The sequence below is a fragment of the Ranitomeya variabilis genome, chromosome 4 (assembly GCF_051348905.1).
Source record: "Ranitomeya variabilis isolate aRanVar5 chromosome 4, aRanVar5.hap1, whole genome shotgun sequence".
NCBI lineage: Eukaryota > Metazoa > Chordata > Amphibia > Anura > Dendrobatidae > Ranitomeya > Ranitomeya variabilis.
This window is the reverse complement of record NC_135235.1, coordinates 428,857,767-428,872,236: the sequence shown is the minus strand read 5'-3', so window position 1 is coordinate 428,872,236 and position 14,470 is coordinate 428,857,767. Positions and strand designations below refer to the sequence as shown.

General features: G+C 45.5%; 1 protein-coding gene across 7 annotated transcripts in view; it reads left to right on the top strand.

Annotated features, from left to right (window-relative positions):
• The window catches only part of GPS1 (G protein pathway suppressor 1), a 47,183-nt gene that overhangs the window by 8,538 nt on the left and 24,175 nt on the right, over positions 1–14,470 (top strand). For all 7 annotated transcript variants that reach the window (XM_077251403.1, XM_077251401.1, XM_077251398.1 and 4 more), the window contains one exon: positions 8,656–8,716. In XM_077251403.1, the coding sequence (XP_077107518.1) occupies positions 8,656–8,716 (61 nt within the window). The remainder of the gene's footprint in view (positions 1–8,655; positions 8,717–14,470) is intronic.

The window sequence follows — 14,470 nt, the reverse complement described above, 5'->3', positions numbered from 1 at the left end:
TATCCTCTTCTGCAGCCAGGCCTATTGCCGGACATTCTGCCCTGACCACCAGGTTTTACCCTCGGCTGTTCAGAGGCACAATCCAATGTGGCGTCCGAGCAGCCCCCACTGCACCACCACTATTAAGAGCGGATGGTACAAGGAGGCGGACGGTTCCTCTCCTCCTCCCTAACAAACGGATGATGGATTGAGGTTTATCCCTGCACCGTCCACGCTGCACAGAACAGCGCTGAAACCCACATCCGCGGGTGCTCCATGCCGGGACGCGCAACGATGGTGAGTGGATCCATCTTCAGAGGGATATCCATAAAGGCGCAGGCAGCCTCAGCCACTTTCCTGTGGCCCACCTCTCTGAGGTAACGCTCTGGCCGGCTGCAAAAATTTAGCCCCTGGCTTCGGCCGATGTGTAGGCCGCATCCCGGAAGTCTCCTGAAACGCCCCGCTGGTGTCGCCCGCCTGCTACAGAAATTTAGGCCCCGGCTTGGGCCTATTCAGCATCGTGTCCGTCGCTCCGCCCCCCGAGTTGGCGCTTCTCACTCTCTGCGAGATTTTATCTACTCTGCAGCTCACAGTGGCCATCTTGGTTCACCCGGCCGGCTCACACTGAGGCAACGATTTTTAGCATTAAGGGGGCACAGCCACTCTACATCAAGGCATTAAACGCGCAAGTATTCTCCCTTCTTAAAGGCACATGTAGTATTGTCTGGTTTTAAAGGCGCAGGTCCAGTATTGTCTGGTCTTAAAGGCGCATGACCAGTATTCTCTGTTCTTAAAGGCGCATGTCCAGTATTCTCTGTTCTTAAAGGCGCATGTCCAGTATTGTCTGGTCTTAAAGGCGCATGTCCCGTATTGTCTGTTCTTAAAGGCGCATGTTCAGTATTGTCTGTTCTTAAAGGCGCATGTCCTGTTTTGGCTGGTCGTAAAGGCGCAGGTCCAATATTGTCTGTTCTTAAGGGCGCATGTCCAGTATTGTCTGGTCTTAAAGGAGCATGTCCAGTATTGTCTGGTCTTAAAGGCGCATGTCTAGTATTGTCTGGTCTTAAAGGCACGTGACCAGTTTTCCCTGGTCTTAAAGGCGCATGGCCAGCATACCCTGGTCTTACGCACATGGCCAGTATGCTCTGGTCTTAAAGGCGCATGACCAGTATTCCTGGTCTTAAAGGCACGTGACCAGTATGCCCTGGTCTTAAAGGCGCATGACCAGTATTCCTGGTCTTAAAGGCACGTGACCAGTTTTCCCTGGTCTTAAAGGCGCATGGCCAGCATACTCTGGTCTTACGCACATGGCCAGTATGCCCTGGTCTTAAAGGCGCATGACCAGTATTCCTGGTCTTAAAGGCACGTAAGGCTACGTTCACATTTGCGTTGTGCGCCGCAGCGTCGGCGCCGCAACGCACAACGCAAACAAAAACGCAGTTGCGTTTTGAACAAAAAACGCTGCGTTTTGCGCCGCATGCGCCCCCCAAAATCTATACAATGTTTTGCATATTTATTGGAAAACGCATGCGTCGTACAACGCACCACGACGCAAGTACTTGCGTCGTCTGCGTTGTCAATACAAATCAATGGTAAAAAAGGCGCATCGACGACGCAAAAGCGACGCAAACACGACGCATGCGTTTTTTTAAAAGTCAGCGCCGCAAAAAAAATGCAACATGTTGCGTTTGCCGCGCCCTGACAGGTGCGCCCTAACGCCGCATGCGGCGTACGACGCACCAAAACGCATGACAACGCATGTACATGCGGCGCCATGCGGCCCCAATGTTAAAGATAGGGCCGCACGACGCATGCGTTTTGTTGCGGCGACGACGCTGCGGCGCACAACGCAAATGTGAACGTAGCCTAACCAGTATCCCCTGGTCTTAAAGACGCATGACCAGTACTTCTTGGTCTTAAGGGCACATGTCCAGTATTACCTGGTCTTAAAGGCACATGACCAGTATGTCCTGGTCTTAAAGGCACGTGACCAGTATGCCCTGGTCTTAAAGGCACATGACCAGTAGGCCCTGGTCTTATGCACTTGGCCAGTATGCCCTGGTCTTAAAGGCACATGACCAGTACGACCTGGTTTTTAAAGGCACATGACCAGTATGCCCTGGTCTTAAGGGCACATGACCAGTATGACCTGGTTTTAAACACACATGACCAGTATGCCCTGGTCTTAAAGGCACGTGACCAATATGCCCTGGACTTAAAGGCACATGACCAGTATGCCCTGGTCTTAAAGGCACGTGTTCAATATGCCCTGGACTTAAAGACACATATCCAGTATGCCCTGGTCTTCAAAGCATATGACAAGTTTGTCCTGGTTCTTAAAGGCACATGACCAGCATGCCCTCCTCCTAAAGGCACAAGACCAGTATACCCTGGTCTTAAAGACGCACGACCAGTATTCCCTGGTCTTAAAGGCGCATGACCAGTATTTACTGGTCTTAAGGGCACATCATCAATCCGAAGCTGGTCACCCTAACTGAGCTCAGGAGCCTTCGCCACTCATCCCCTAACCGCAACCCATGGTTTTCTCAGTCCAAGAGATTGAATCCCTCTGTGAACCCTCTGTGGCTCGGAGTGCTCGCAGGACCGAGATACATGGTCCCTCTCCTACATGGGAGCGTCCGCTAGCAGGGGCCGCAAGTGTTCTAGAAAAACGTACAGGCGTCTGCAAAACGGAAGTTTTTCATTTCCTAATCTCTCCCCCATGATTTGTTGAGAACAACGCTGAATATGGATCGCATATTGCCTTGGATTGCAAGAGCTTCAGAAAAGGAGGGACTCTCCTATTTATACCATCAACAAATCGACGAGCAATTCACTGGACAGAAGCCGCTAAGTAGGTTGCCATACCTGGTCTGATTTTTATGGGCGACGGGTCCTTTTAAGGGCACCGATTCCCCCCACATCTTCAACAGACGAACACATGCAGTGTCGCCTCCATGTATCCTCTTCTGCATCCAGGCCTTATGCCAAACAACCTGCCCTGTCCACCCGGGGACCTCAACTCTGGGGATGTACAGAGGCACACATCTTTGGCGTCCGAGCACCCCCCTTTGTATCAATTTAGGGGATGATGCAAGAAAGCGGACGATTCCTCTCCAATTCCCTGTTAACAGAATGGTGGATCGAAGGTTCCTAATTTTCTACTCTGCACGAAGATGGCAAGAGGCCTGCTGGTTGCAGCCCCGCATTCTGCCACTTGGCAGTCTAACCGGGTGGAATTTCTTGTGGTATACCTACCAGTATCCCTGCCCGATGTATCATCAATTAAAAAACCACAGACGGTCAGATAGCAAATCTGGTTCGTTCCGTCTTGTGGCTTCGGGTTCAGCGCTCTACCCTTCTTTAGCGCCACATGATGTTGCTTGACCAATAGTCTCCTGGTCAGAGACCTTATCTACTTCAATTCAAATCAAATCTTCTGAGCGGGAGACTAACAAGGGATCGTATTTTTTCTACAGACCCATCCAGCAGTAGAAGCATTGTCCTGGACAGTCTAGATCTAAGAGATCTTGGTTTCACGAAGGAGAAATTGAAAAGTATGATCATTCCTGGACCTCAAACCATTCTAACAATCTTTGACAAAGCCCTCCTTTTTCAGAGGCAGTTCCTCCGCTCAGCCATTCAACAACAAAAAAAAAAAAAAAAAAGTGGAGTTTTCTGGCATCCATCGACATTCGGTTTTCTTACCCTCACATGCCTACTTTTTTCCCCTCTACAATTATCTCTTCTCCTTTCCATTCGCGAACAGCATTTTCAAGTCACGACCTCGCCCTTCAGCCTGGCTACCGCACCACAGTGGTCGCAACGCTCATAGCAGTTGTCATGTGCTTCTTGCACCCTAGAAACATGGTCGTCCTGCCCTACTCGGTCGACTTTCTAGCCGCTCTACAAGGACTACGCTAAGTCGTCTATATCACTTGCAATACCCTCTCACTTGGGCTAGCATCTAAACTTAGACAAGTTTTTTCCTCATTCCCAGCCCAGCAGATCCTCTTTGACGATGATCCTGCACAAGAAGGATGGTAATTCTCTCTCTCGAGTCAAGGTCGTGGCCCTTCAACACGGAGCTTGTGCACTTGATCACTCATTCCCTCGGTTCATTCAATTAGCTAGGAGGGTTCTGAGCAATAAGACGAAAAAGGAAGTAGTTTTCTTTTGCTCCGCTCGTTTTCAGCAGGTCAATCAGGCTTTCAAAAGGTAGTCTCTAAGTTCCTTCCTCATCCAGAGCCTTCTTCTGGTCCAATGGTTATTAGGGATACCAATGCCCGTCTTCTTCTCCCGATCATTTCTCTGGGGATCCGAACAGTACGGCTAATCCTACAGCAGGTCCACTGCCCTTAGGCGGGTCAACCATCCGTCTTCAATTTGGATAATGCCACGGCTGTGCCATACGTCAATCATCTCGCAGGTACCCACAGTCAAGCGCCATGGCCGAGGTACCTCGCACTCTCTGATGGGCCGAGATCTATCATTCGGTGATCTCAACAGTACATGTCCCTGGAGTAGAACACTGGGCGGCTGACATATTCAGCCGTCAGGGTTTTCTCCTCAAGTGAGTGGGAACTTCACTCGGAAGTCTTCCTTCACATCTGCCTTCACTGGAGTACTCCAGATGTAGGTCGGATGGCGTCCAAGCTGAACGCCTATGTACTCCAGTTCATGGTTTGGCTTCAAGATCCAAGTCCATCGCAGTGCATGCTCCGTTTCTTCCACGGTACCAATTTCCATAACTCCTCTTCCACTACGTCTTGAGATCTTTTTGGAAGCAGAAAAGGCCTCCAGTGATCCCAGGAGACCCGCACTGACCATGTCAGGTTTTCTCGCTTGCGGTACTAGTATTTCTCCGTCTTATTTCGTCAAAACTGGAAATATGGACCTTCTCGCAGGGAGCCTTCACCTGTAGTTCTTCCCTACCGCGTACCGTTAGATCTGGGGGACCTTAATGGTCCTGGGGATCTTACAGTAGACTCCTTTTTCGATCCAGAAAGACTTTACTATCAGGGAACGTCACCCCCCTTTTTTCTCTGCGTTCTTGTCATCCTGATGAGTCTTCAGAGCTTTTCAGTCTTTTTTCCTTATTACCATCAATGCATCGTTGCCCTCAAGCCATCCCCTTCCCTCGTTGCCAAGGTGGTTTTGTATTCCCACTGTTGCAGGGGCATCGTCCTCTCATCTCTTTCGGCTCCAGTCCACACAACGGAATGGGTTCTCCATAATCTGGAAGAAGTGAGTGCTCCAAGTGGGTACGTATCGAGGACGGCGTCCTTCCGAAGGTTGGACACTTTGCTTGGGCTTCTCGATGGTAAGTAGGCTTCCCGACGGTCACAGGAAGGGTTTAGCCGTGTTCATCGGCCACGTTAGCCTGGTGGATTCTTTTCACCATCCAGGAGTCCTTCCGTGCTAGATGTCAGCCTATCTCCCTGTCTCAGGGCTCTAGGCACCAGGCGTCGGCAAGCACGACCGCAAGCTTGCGAATTCCTCCAGTCCGCATGCATTCTCGAAGCACTATAATTCACACACTTCCACAGATGTGAGTCTGGGCAGGCGGACTTTGCAGGCCGCCTTGGCGCACTTGTAAGTAGCGGTTACACGGCCTGATCTGATGTTGTCCCCACCCAGGGACTGCTTTGGGACGTCCCATGGTCTGTGTCCCCCAATGAGGCGAAGGAGAAATAGGGATTTTTGTGTACTCACCGTAAAATCCTTTTCTCCGAGCCATTCATTGGGGGACACAGCTCCCTCCTATTATTAGTTGTATTTGTTTTTATCATTTGATATGTTATACTCTCATATATAATGTGACATGCTATACGCTTATATGTTGTTATTGATCTCCTACTGCTTTTGCACCGAACTGGTTAGCTGGGAGCCAACAGAGGGGTGTATACTGCAGGGGAGGAGCTAACTTTCTTTGTAATACTTAGTGTCAGCCTCCTGGTGGCAGCAGCATACACCCATGGTCTGTGTCCCCCAATGAATGGCTCGGAGAAAAGGATTTTACGGTGAGTACACAAAAATCCCTATTTTATTTGGTGAAAAACAAAAATCTAAAGTTTGTAAATAAAAAAAATAATTTCCGATAACCGTATTGTCTCCATTTTTAGGATATGGGGCTGGTTGAGGGCTTATTTTTTGCAAGCTGAACTAATGTTTTTAATACCATTTTGGGAGAGAAACGATGTTTGCTTTTTATTGCAGTTTATTGCAATGTTGCTGCGACCAAAAAGATGTAATTCTGGCTTTTTTTTCCTTTTTTCTTTTTGTTACACTGTTTACTGATTGGATTAATTTTTAGATTTGATCTGACGTTTCTGAACACAATGATGCCAAATATGTGTATTTTTTTTTAAACATTTTTTTTTTCCTTCAATAGTCTCCCTAGGAGACTTGAAGCTACGATCTTCTGATCGCCTGTGTTACACATAGCAGGGCTGCAAGCCCCGCCATGTGCAGCAGAAATGATCATCTGTGCATTCACTGACTGAGAATTAGTATAGACTTTTAGATGCAATTGCGCATGTGGCGTCATTTTTTGGGAGACCTAATTTTTCTTTTTTTGAGACAAAATGAAGGACTGTGCAGGCGCAATATCTAAAATGGGAGGCAGGTCACTGATGGATCAGGAGGCAGACGGAGGTGCTAGAGCCATGAAAAAAGAGACTGCCATAGATCGCCCAATGCACAAAGACTTGATTACAGCAAAACTTGAAACACTAATTACACAAGAACCACAAAACTAATTTCTTTACCGCAGGTATCAGTATTACAGCACTAATCTAGCACTGTGTAATTTACATAGTAAAATCCTGCTGACAGGGTCTCTATAAACCTGCGATCATCTGATTGCTTGTACCATACAATATTTTCACACTACACTGGGTGTCATAAGAGTATTGGGACTTTGGTGACAGGCTCCTTAAGCAGGCACCTGACTGCCATTTTTAGACACCAGATCCCCATGATCATGTTACAGGTTGAGGCCGATGGGTGAGAAAATGCAGTTCCCCAAAGATCTAATCACGTAGCTGCTGCTGTTGCATCCAAGTGGTTAAACAGCGGCGTTCCCAGCATGCACTGTGTGGAGCAGACTTAGCACTTGTGTTAGCTCCATCCATGTGCTCCTGATATGTTTGGTATGCATATATGGTGGGGTGCATGAAGCGTAAAATTACCATTTGGTGACTTTATTCTTGACAGATGTTTTGGCTTTAGGAAATATTACACACCAGCTAGTTTTAACCCCTTAGTGACGGAGCCAAATTTTTGAAATCTGACCAGTGTCACTTTATGTGGTAATAACTCTGGAACGCTTCAACAAATCCCAGTGAATTTGATATTGTTTTTTCGTGACACATTATACTTTATGATAATGTTAAATTTAGGTCGATATGTTTTGTGTGTAGTTATAAAAAAATATCAGAAATTTGAGAAAAATGTAAAAAAATTAGCAATTTTCAAACTGAATGATTATCCCTTTAATCCAGATGGTCATACCACAGCAAACCATTAATAAATAACATTTCCCTCATGTCTGCTTTACAGCAGCACCATTTATAAAATGTTGTTTTATTTTGTTAGCATTTTGGGAGGTTTAAAAATGTAGCAGTAATTTTTCATTTTTTCAAGGAAATTTGCAAAAAAAAATTTTTTAGGGACTTAGCCATGTTTGAAGTCCCTTTCGAGGTCCCATATATTTGGAAACCCCCAAAAGTGATACCATTTTAAAAACAGCACCCCCTGACATATTGAAAACTGCTGTCAGGTAATTTATTAACCCTTCAGTTGCTTTTCAGGAATTAATGCAAAGTGACATGACACGACTGACAATGTGCATTTTTATCACCTAAATGCCTCTAACTTCTGAACAGGTTACAAGAGCCGGCAGACTCTAAGGCCGCTATTTGGTCATGAATTGCCAATCACAAACATCAGGACCACAAAATCATGATCTGAGGGCACCAGTTGGGATAAAGACAGACAAGCCACACTCTGTTAACCATTTATAATGTTGTAGCCACTATTGACAGCAGCATCTAAGGGGTTAAACAGATTTGGACGGTGCAAACACTGATCGTGGCTGATGCCGCAAGTTGTCAGCTATAGTGTACAGCCGACAGCTGCTGGATTGTCACCTGTATGGGGATACTAGTCTCTTATATCTCAGGTCAGTTAAAAGACGTATTGGCGGTCATTAAGGGGTTAAAAGCAGCTACATTTTGGGATTTTTTTGTAGTACTTTTTAGAAAAGATTATGGGTTGTACTGCAAATAAAGGGTTAATAGGAAGATGTCCTAAGAAATCTAAGCCAGTTGGTACAGTTGTCAAGATGGGGCCTTGGCTGATCAGCAGTGCTGACAAATGTTCCTTTGGCAGAATGGAAGCAGGATCCTAGATTATCATACAGGGAAACATGATTTCTTTGGCACCAATAAAGAGCTAAGTGTCCCATAATCCTAGCAGGCGGACTCATGGATTCACAGCCACAAACACGGTGTAATACAGAGGGCAATGGAAGGTAAATGGTGCAAAATTATTAATGAAACCCAACTGCAGAAATGATTAAAATAAAGTCCCCATGGCCGGACAACCCCTTTAAGTCTACACTAGTCCAGGCATGTCACGTCTCTGACTCCGGTTTCTTTTTGTTTTGTATTTCAGCAACGAGGAGAAAGAGACAGTCAGACGCAGTCTGTGCTAACCAAACTAAAGTGTGCTGCAGGTTAGTATTACCAGACCTACATGAAATAAATGGACTGAGCCCCCACAACTAAAGACAAAATGACACCACATTCACCACCCTCCTGACATGGATTCACCATGTTAGTCTGCTTCCTTGGAGGAATTGTTTCCTTGTTCTGACAGTAGAAGAATGAATTGTTTAATACTTGTATAAATTCCTATCTCCATAATACTGATGGAGAGCTCTGCGTTGTGCTTCTCCCATATAACTTGGTGGGACCATTCATCTTGGCAGTATGAACTATGAGCGCCCTAAGGTATCCCATTGACAATAGGAAAGGTAACCAGTTATCAACTTGTTCATACTTTTCCAGGAGCCGTAAATGAGGAACAGCACAATGCACAGTACTAAGAAAAGATTACCAAGATTGTTATTTTGTAAAGATGATCAAAAGGATTTGCAGGACTCTAGTTCATGTCTGCTCGACCAGAGCCATTGAAACCCCGTACTAGCTTCTGGCATCTCTGCCTCCTCTTCTGATTAATATGCCCAACACATCATCATCGTTAGGCCTAATAATCAGAAGACACAGCGGGGATGCTTGCAGATAATACGTTGGAAGGGTCTAGCAGCCACAGACTACTGATGTGGCCACCATTAAGCAAGGATCCTGCAAATCTATTAACTGCACTCGATTACTCGGTGAACACAAGTAATTACTGAGACAGTTGTGCTCAGAGATCTAACAGTGCCTGTTAATCAAGGACCCTCTACCTTTAGCTAGATCATGGTTTATGTAGATAGTTTGTCCTCTCTTAAAATATCATTAATTTTACCAGGTACCGGCATTGTGATAAAAGCAGTCATGCCTTGGGGAATGAAGCATTACACAGTTGTCAGGGAGCTTCTTACTCCAGTTTGGCACTCTCCGCAATGAGAAATATTTGCCCTTGGACCTCCAGTCAGAGTCCTCTCACCTAGCTAAATCAGATCTCCTGCTTTTGCACTGAGGATTGGCAACACCGAAAGACATGTCTGCAAATGGAGTTTCTGGTTTGGCTTCTTACCTATAGTCATGTGGCAAGTCTCATTAATGGGTCAATATTGATTTTTTTAGAATTACTACATCCAATAGGTGGCGCCAGAGATCAAGTCCTCTTCCTTCTGAAGAGCATATTTCTATATTTAACTTCCAAGAGGAACATTGTATGACCAGGAAGTCTCCATACATCACTTAGAAAAGGGTGAAACTCGGTCAAAGGAGCGCCGAAAGGAAACTCTGACACCAGAATGGGGTTAAGCCACAACACGTTTCAACGGAAGTACCGTCTTCATCAGGTGGACATTTGTCCACCTGATGAAGATGGTACTTCCATTGAAACGCGTTGTGGCTTAACCCCATTCTGGTGTCAGAGTTTCCTTTTGGCGCTCCTTTGACCGAGTTTCACTCTTTTCCTGTTTCTGTCCTCCTTTGGAGGTGTTCGGCTGGAGCTGCGGGGGGACTGTGCGCCCTCCCCTCACTAGGGCTACCTATCCAGCGCTCCTAAAGAATCCACCTTTTATTGACTTTGTCCATACATCACTTGGCACTCTCTGCAAGGAGACACATTTGTTCTTAGACCCACAGTGGTCAATATGTATGCCCATGTGTAATGCCGTGACCTCCGCAGTGAGCTATTTTCTGCTTTGTCTTTTAGCGCATGAACCTGATTACAGAACTCCCCTATAAAAAAAAAAAAATAGGGGGTTGTTGTCTACAGAGATATTATTGATTATGTATGAGATGAGTTTAGGAAATGTTTAGGTAATACTTAAAGAAAATAATTGTTAATGATGATATAAAAGAGATGAATCCAGTTGATAGTCATCATAATGATTACGGTGCATACCGCTTGAGGTCACCTCCAATAACCCTTTTATCGGAGTCCATTGTTGTGAATCTGGGTCTCTTGTTCCACGGAGGAATTGTTTCTTTGTTCTGACTCTAGGAGAATTTGTTCTTTACACTTGTATGAACGCCCAACGCCGCAATAATGATGGAAAGCTCCGGACTATACTAGCTGTTGTTCTGGTCTCCTGGCCCTCCTTCTTTTTATCTCTATGAGATAGCGACTTGCTGTCTCATTAAATGCTGCAAATCCTGTCTCTCCAGTACATCTTATTGCTTAGATCTTACCCTCTGAAGGCTTGAAATAAAATTCTACTGGCAGAATGTGGATTTAGCTGTTGAAGCATGACTGTTAGTATGGTGCATAAAGAAAGAAAGAAAAAGTTTGGTATCGGGCTAGCCAGTTGAAAAAGTTTTATGGTTCTTAATTGATGAAAGCTCAGAGGCCTGATTCCCCACCCCACCATCTGCGTTCTCTGGATTACTTAGATGTTGTAACATGATTGTCATCAACCTCACTACCTCTAACACCAGTTTGTCACAAACACCACTTGCTCGCGACACACGTGCCTTGAATGCTACAGTAGAGGGGTGCTCAGCTTCCCACACTCACTCGTCCACTCGCCTATCACAATTGGCCGACAAGTAGCTAAGCGCACCCCAGCACCAGTTCTCACACCTACACCACACTTTTCGCTGCCCCCACTCTCCATTTTGATACCCCAGCGAGATGCCTGCACTGGGCCACACAGCTTTCCCAAGCACCTGATAGGCATGCTTTTTGCACTCTGACATGCACAGCATAACCCAACCAAGCTATATTATCGCTCTTCAGGGTTTGTGGGTACGTATAAAGCAGCAAGGAACAGATATATTCAATTTTAGATTTCATATATAAAAAAGGACAGTGCCTAAAAGGGTTACAAAAGATTAAATAATAAAAATACACAAGTAAAAACAGTATAAAATAAAAGGGCTAAAATACAAATACGTCTTATGAATTGGATCAATGTCAGCTAGTGAAGTAGAACACCGCTTGAAATATGGACAGCTCTGCAATTCTTATTGCTTCTCCTGGGGTCTGACCTTGAAATTCAGTAGATGAGATGTTATAAAGGGGTCAGCCAGACCCATCACTGCTTCCTTAGCTGTGATAAGTGGAGTACGGCTGATTAGATTTGATTCTAATTTAGTTCTAGGCCATATTTCTGCTGTTGGTCGTATTTTCCCCCCAGATTCTCCTAGAGAAACGATACAGTTGTCATCATCCTACTGAACATCCTTTAAGCATCCATATCACGCATGAATATTATATATTCATAAAGAGATATTTCTTTCCTGTTCATTTCTCAGTTACCAAAACTTTTTCGACTTTACCCACAGATGGGAATATGCTCTCCGATCATGCGTATATCAATCGATTGTGTCAAACTCGGATTTTGTAGATGTGGTGTGGAAAATATTGTACTTCCATTGCCATGTGAGTTCTGCCAGTGCAAGGTGAAGATTTCTGCCCATAAGGGTACCTTTCATTGATAATGAGGATACACACAGTCAAAGTTTGCACTTCCATCATCTGTTGGCTACTTGTTAATTACTCTTCACACACACTCCATGTCTGCTCTCCATCAAATAACCTGCTTATCCCCTTTCCAACATCGGGCGTAATAGTACGCCATTGTCGGACTTCCCCCTGTTTGGTGCGGGCTCCAGCGCTGAGCCCGCACCTTTCAGGGCACATGAGAGCTGATCTATACAGCTGACATGTGCCCACAACAGACGGTGGTGGAATAGCGATCCACCTGTTGCTGTTAACTAGTTAAATGCCACTGTCAATTTCTAACAGCAGTGTTTAACTTGCGCTTTCCGTAAGCGCGTCGCTAATTACGCTAAACGGTAACTTTGTCACATGATCACGGGTCACCAATGGGTCAACATGACAACCAGAGGTCTCCAGCAGACCTCTATGATTGTCATAGCCAGATTGCTATTAGCGCCGCCCCATGGTCGGCACTCATAGCAAGTGAGTATTTCTGCTACATGCAGGCGATCTGATCATCGCCTGTGTGTAGCAGAGGCCATCGAAGTACTGCAGCCTCTAGTCTCCCATGGAGACTATTGAAGCATGCAAAAAGTTTAAAAAAAAAGTGTTTTTAAAAATGTTTAAAAAAATTAAAGTTCAAATCACTCCCATTTCGCTCCATTCAAAATAAAACCAGAAAAAAAATCAAATATACACATATTTGGTATTGCCGCATTCAAAATCGTCCGATCTATCAATATCAAAAATAATTAACCCGATCGCTAAGCAGCGCAACAAGAAAAAATTAAAAATGGCTGAATTACTTTTTTTAGTCGCCGCAACATTGCAATAAAATGCAATAGCGTGCAATCAAATATTGTATCTGCACCAAAATGGTATCCATAAAAACGTCAGCTCGGCACGCAAAAAGCAAGCCCTGACCCAGCCCCAGATCACAAAAAATAGAGAAAAAAAGAAACTGTGAAATTGCACTTTTTTTTGCAGTTTCACCACACTTGGAATTTTTTTTCAGATTTTCCTGTACACAATATATTAAAGCCAATGGTGTGGTTCAAAAGTACAACTTGTCCCTCAAAAAATGAGCCCTCACATAGCCATGTTGACCGAATAATAAGGTTATTACTCTAGGAAGAAGAGGAGCAAAAAAAAAAAAAACAAATGCAAAAGCGAAAATACCTCTGGTCATGAAGGGGTTAAATTACCTGTCCACAGCGGAGGGTGCAGGCTGTAATCCAGTGACCCCAGCCTTTGATCTGTAAACTTCTAAAGGTACCGTCACACTAAACGATATCGCTAGCGATCCGTGACGTTGCAGCGTCCTCGCTAGCGATATCGTTTAGTTTGACACGCAGCAGCGATCAGGATCCTGCTGTGATGTCGCTGGTCGCTGAATAAAGTCCAGAACTTTATTTGGTCGTCCGATCGCCGTGTATCGTTGTGTTTGACACCAAAAGCAACGATACCAGCGATGTTTTACACTGGTAACCAGGGTAAACATCGGGTTACTAAGCGCAGGGCCGCGCTTAGTAACCCGATGTTTACCCTGGTTACCAGCGTAAAAGTAAAAAAAACAAACAGTACATGCTCACCTGCGCGTGCCCCAGCGTCTGCTTCCTGCTCTGACTGAGATCCGGCCCTAAAGTGAAAGTGAAAGCACAGCGGTGACGTCACCACTGTGCTGTTAGGGCCGGAGCTCAGTCAGTGTCAGGAAGCAGACGCTGGGGGACGCGCAGGTGAGCATGTACTGTTTGTTTTTTTTACTTTTACGCTGGTAACCAGGGTAAACATCGGGTTACTAAGCGCGGCCCTGCGCTTAGCAACCCGATGTTTACCCTGGTTACCCGGGGACCTCGGCATCGTTGGTCGCTGGAGAGCTGTCTGTGTGACAGCTCTCCAGCGATCAAACAGCGACGCTGCAGCGATCGGCATCGTTGTCGCTATCGCTGCAGCGTCGCTTAATGTGACGGTACCTTAACTCCATTTATGACAATGATGTAAATCTTCACAACATTTCATACATGTGTTTGGGATATTTGGATGTACCGTATGTAGGAGGCTCTGTGGAGATCGCACTGTATAGATTGAGGCTATATGGGGCTCACATGGTTGTGTTTGTATGTATGGGTCTCTCACTGTATATAGGAGGCTATGTGGGGCTCACACTGTATATAGGAGGCTATGTGGGGGTCTCACTGTATATAGGAGGCTATGTGGGGCTCACTGTGTGTGTATGTATGGGTCTCTCACTGTATATAGGAGGCTATGTGGGGCTCACACTGTGTGTGTGTGTGTGTGTGTGTGTGTGTGTGTGTGTATGTATGGGTCTCTCACTGTATATAGGAGGCTATGTGGGGCTCACTGT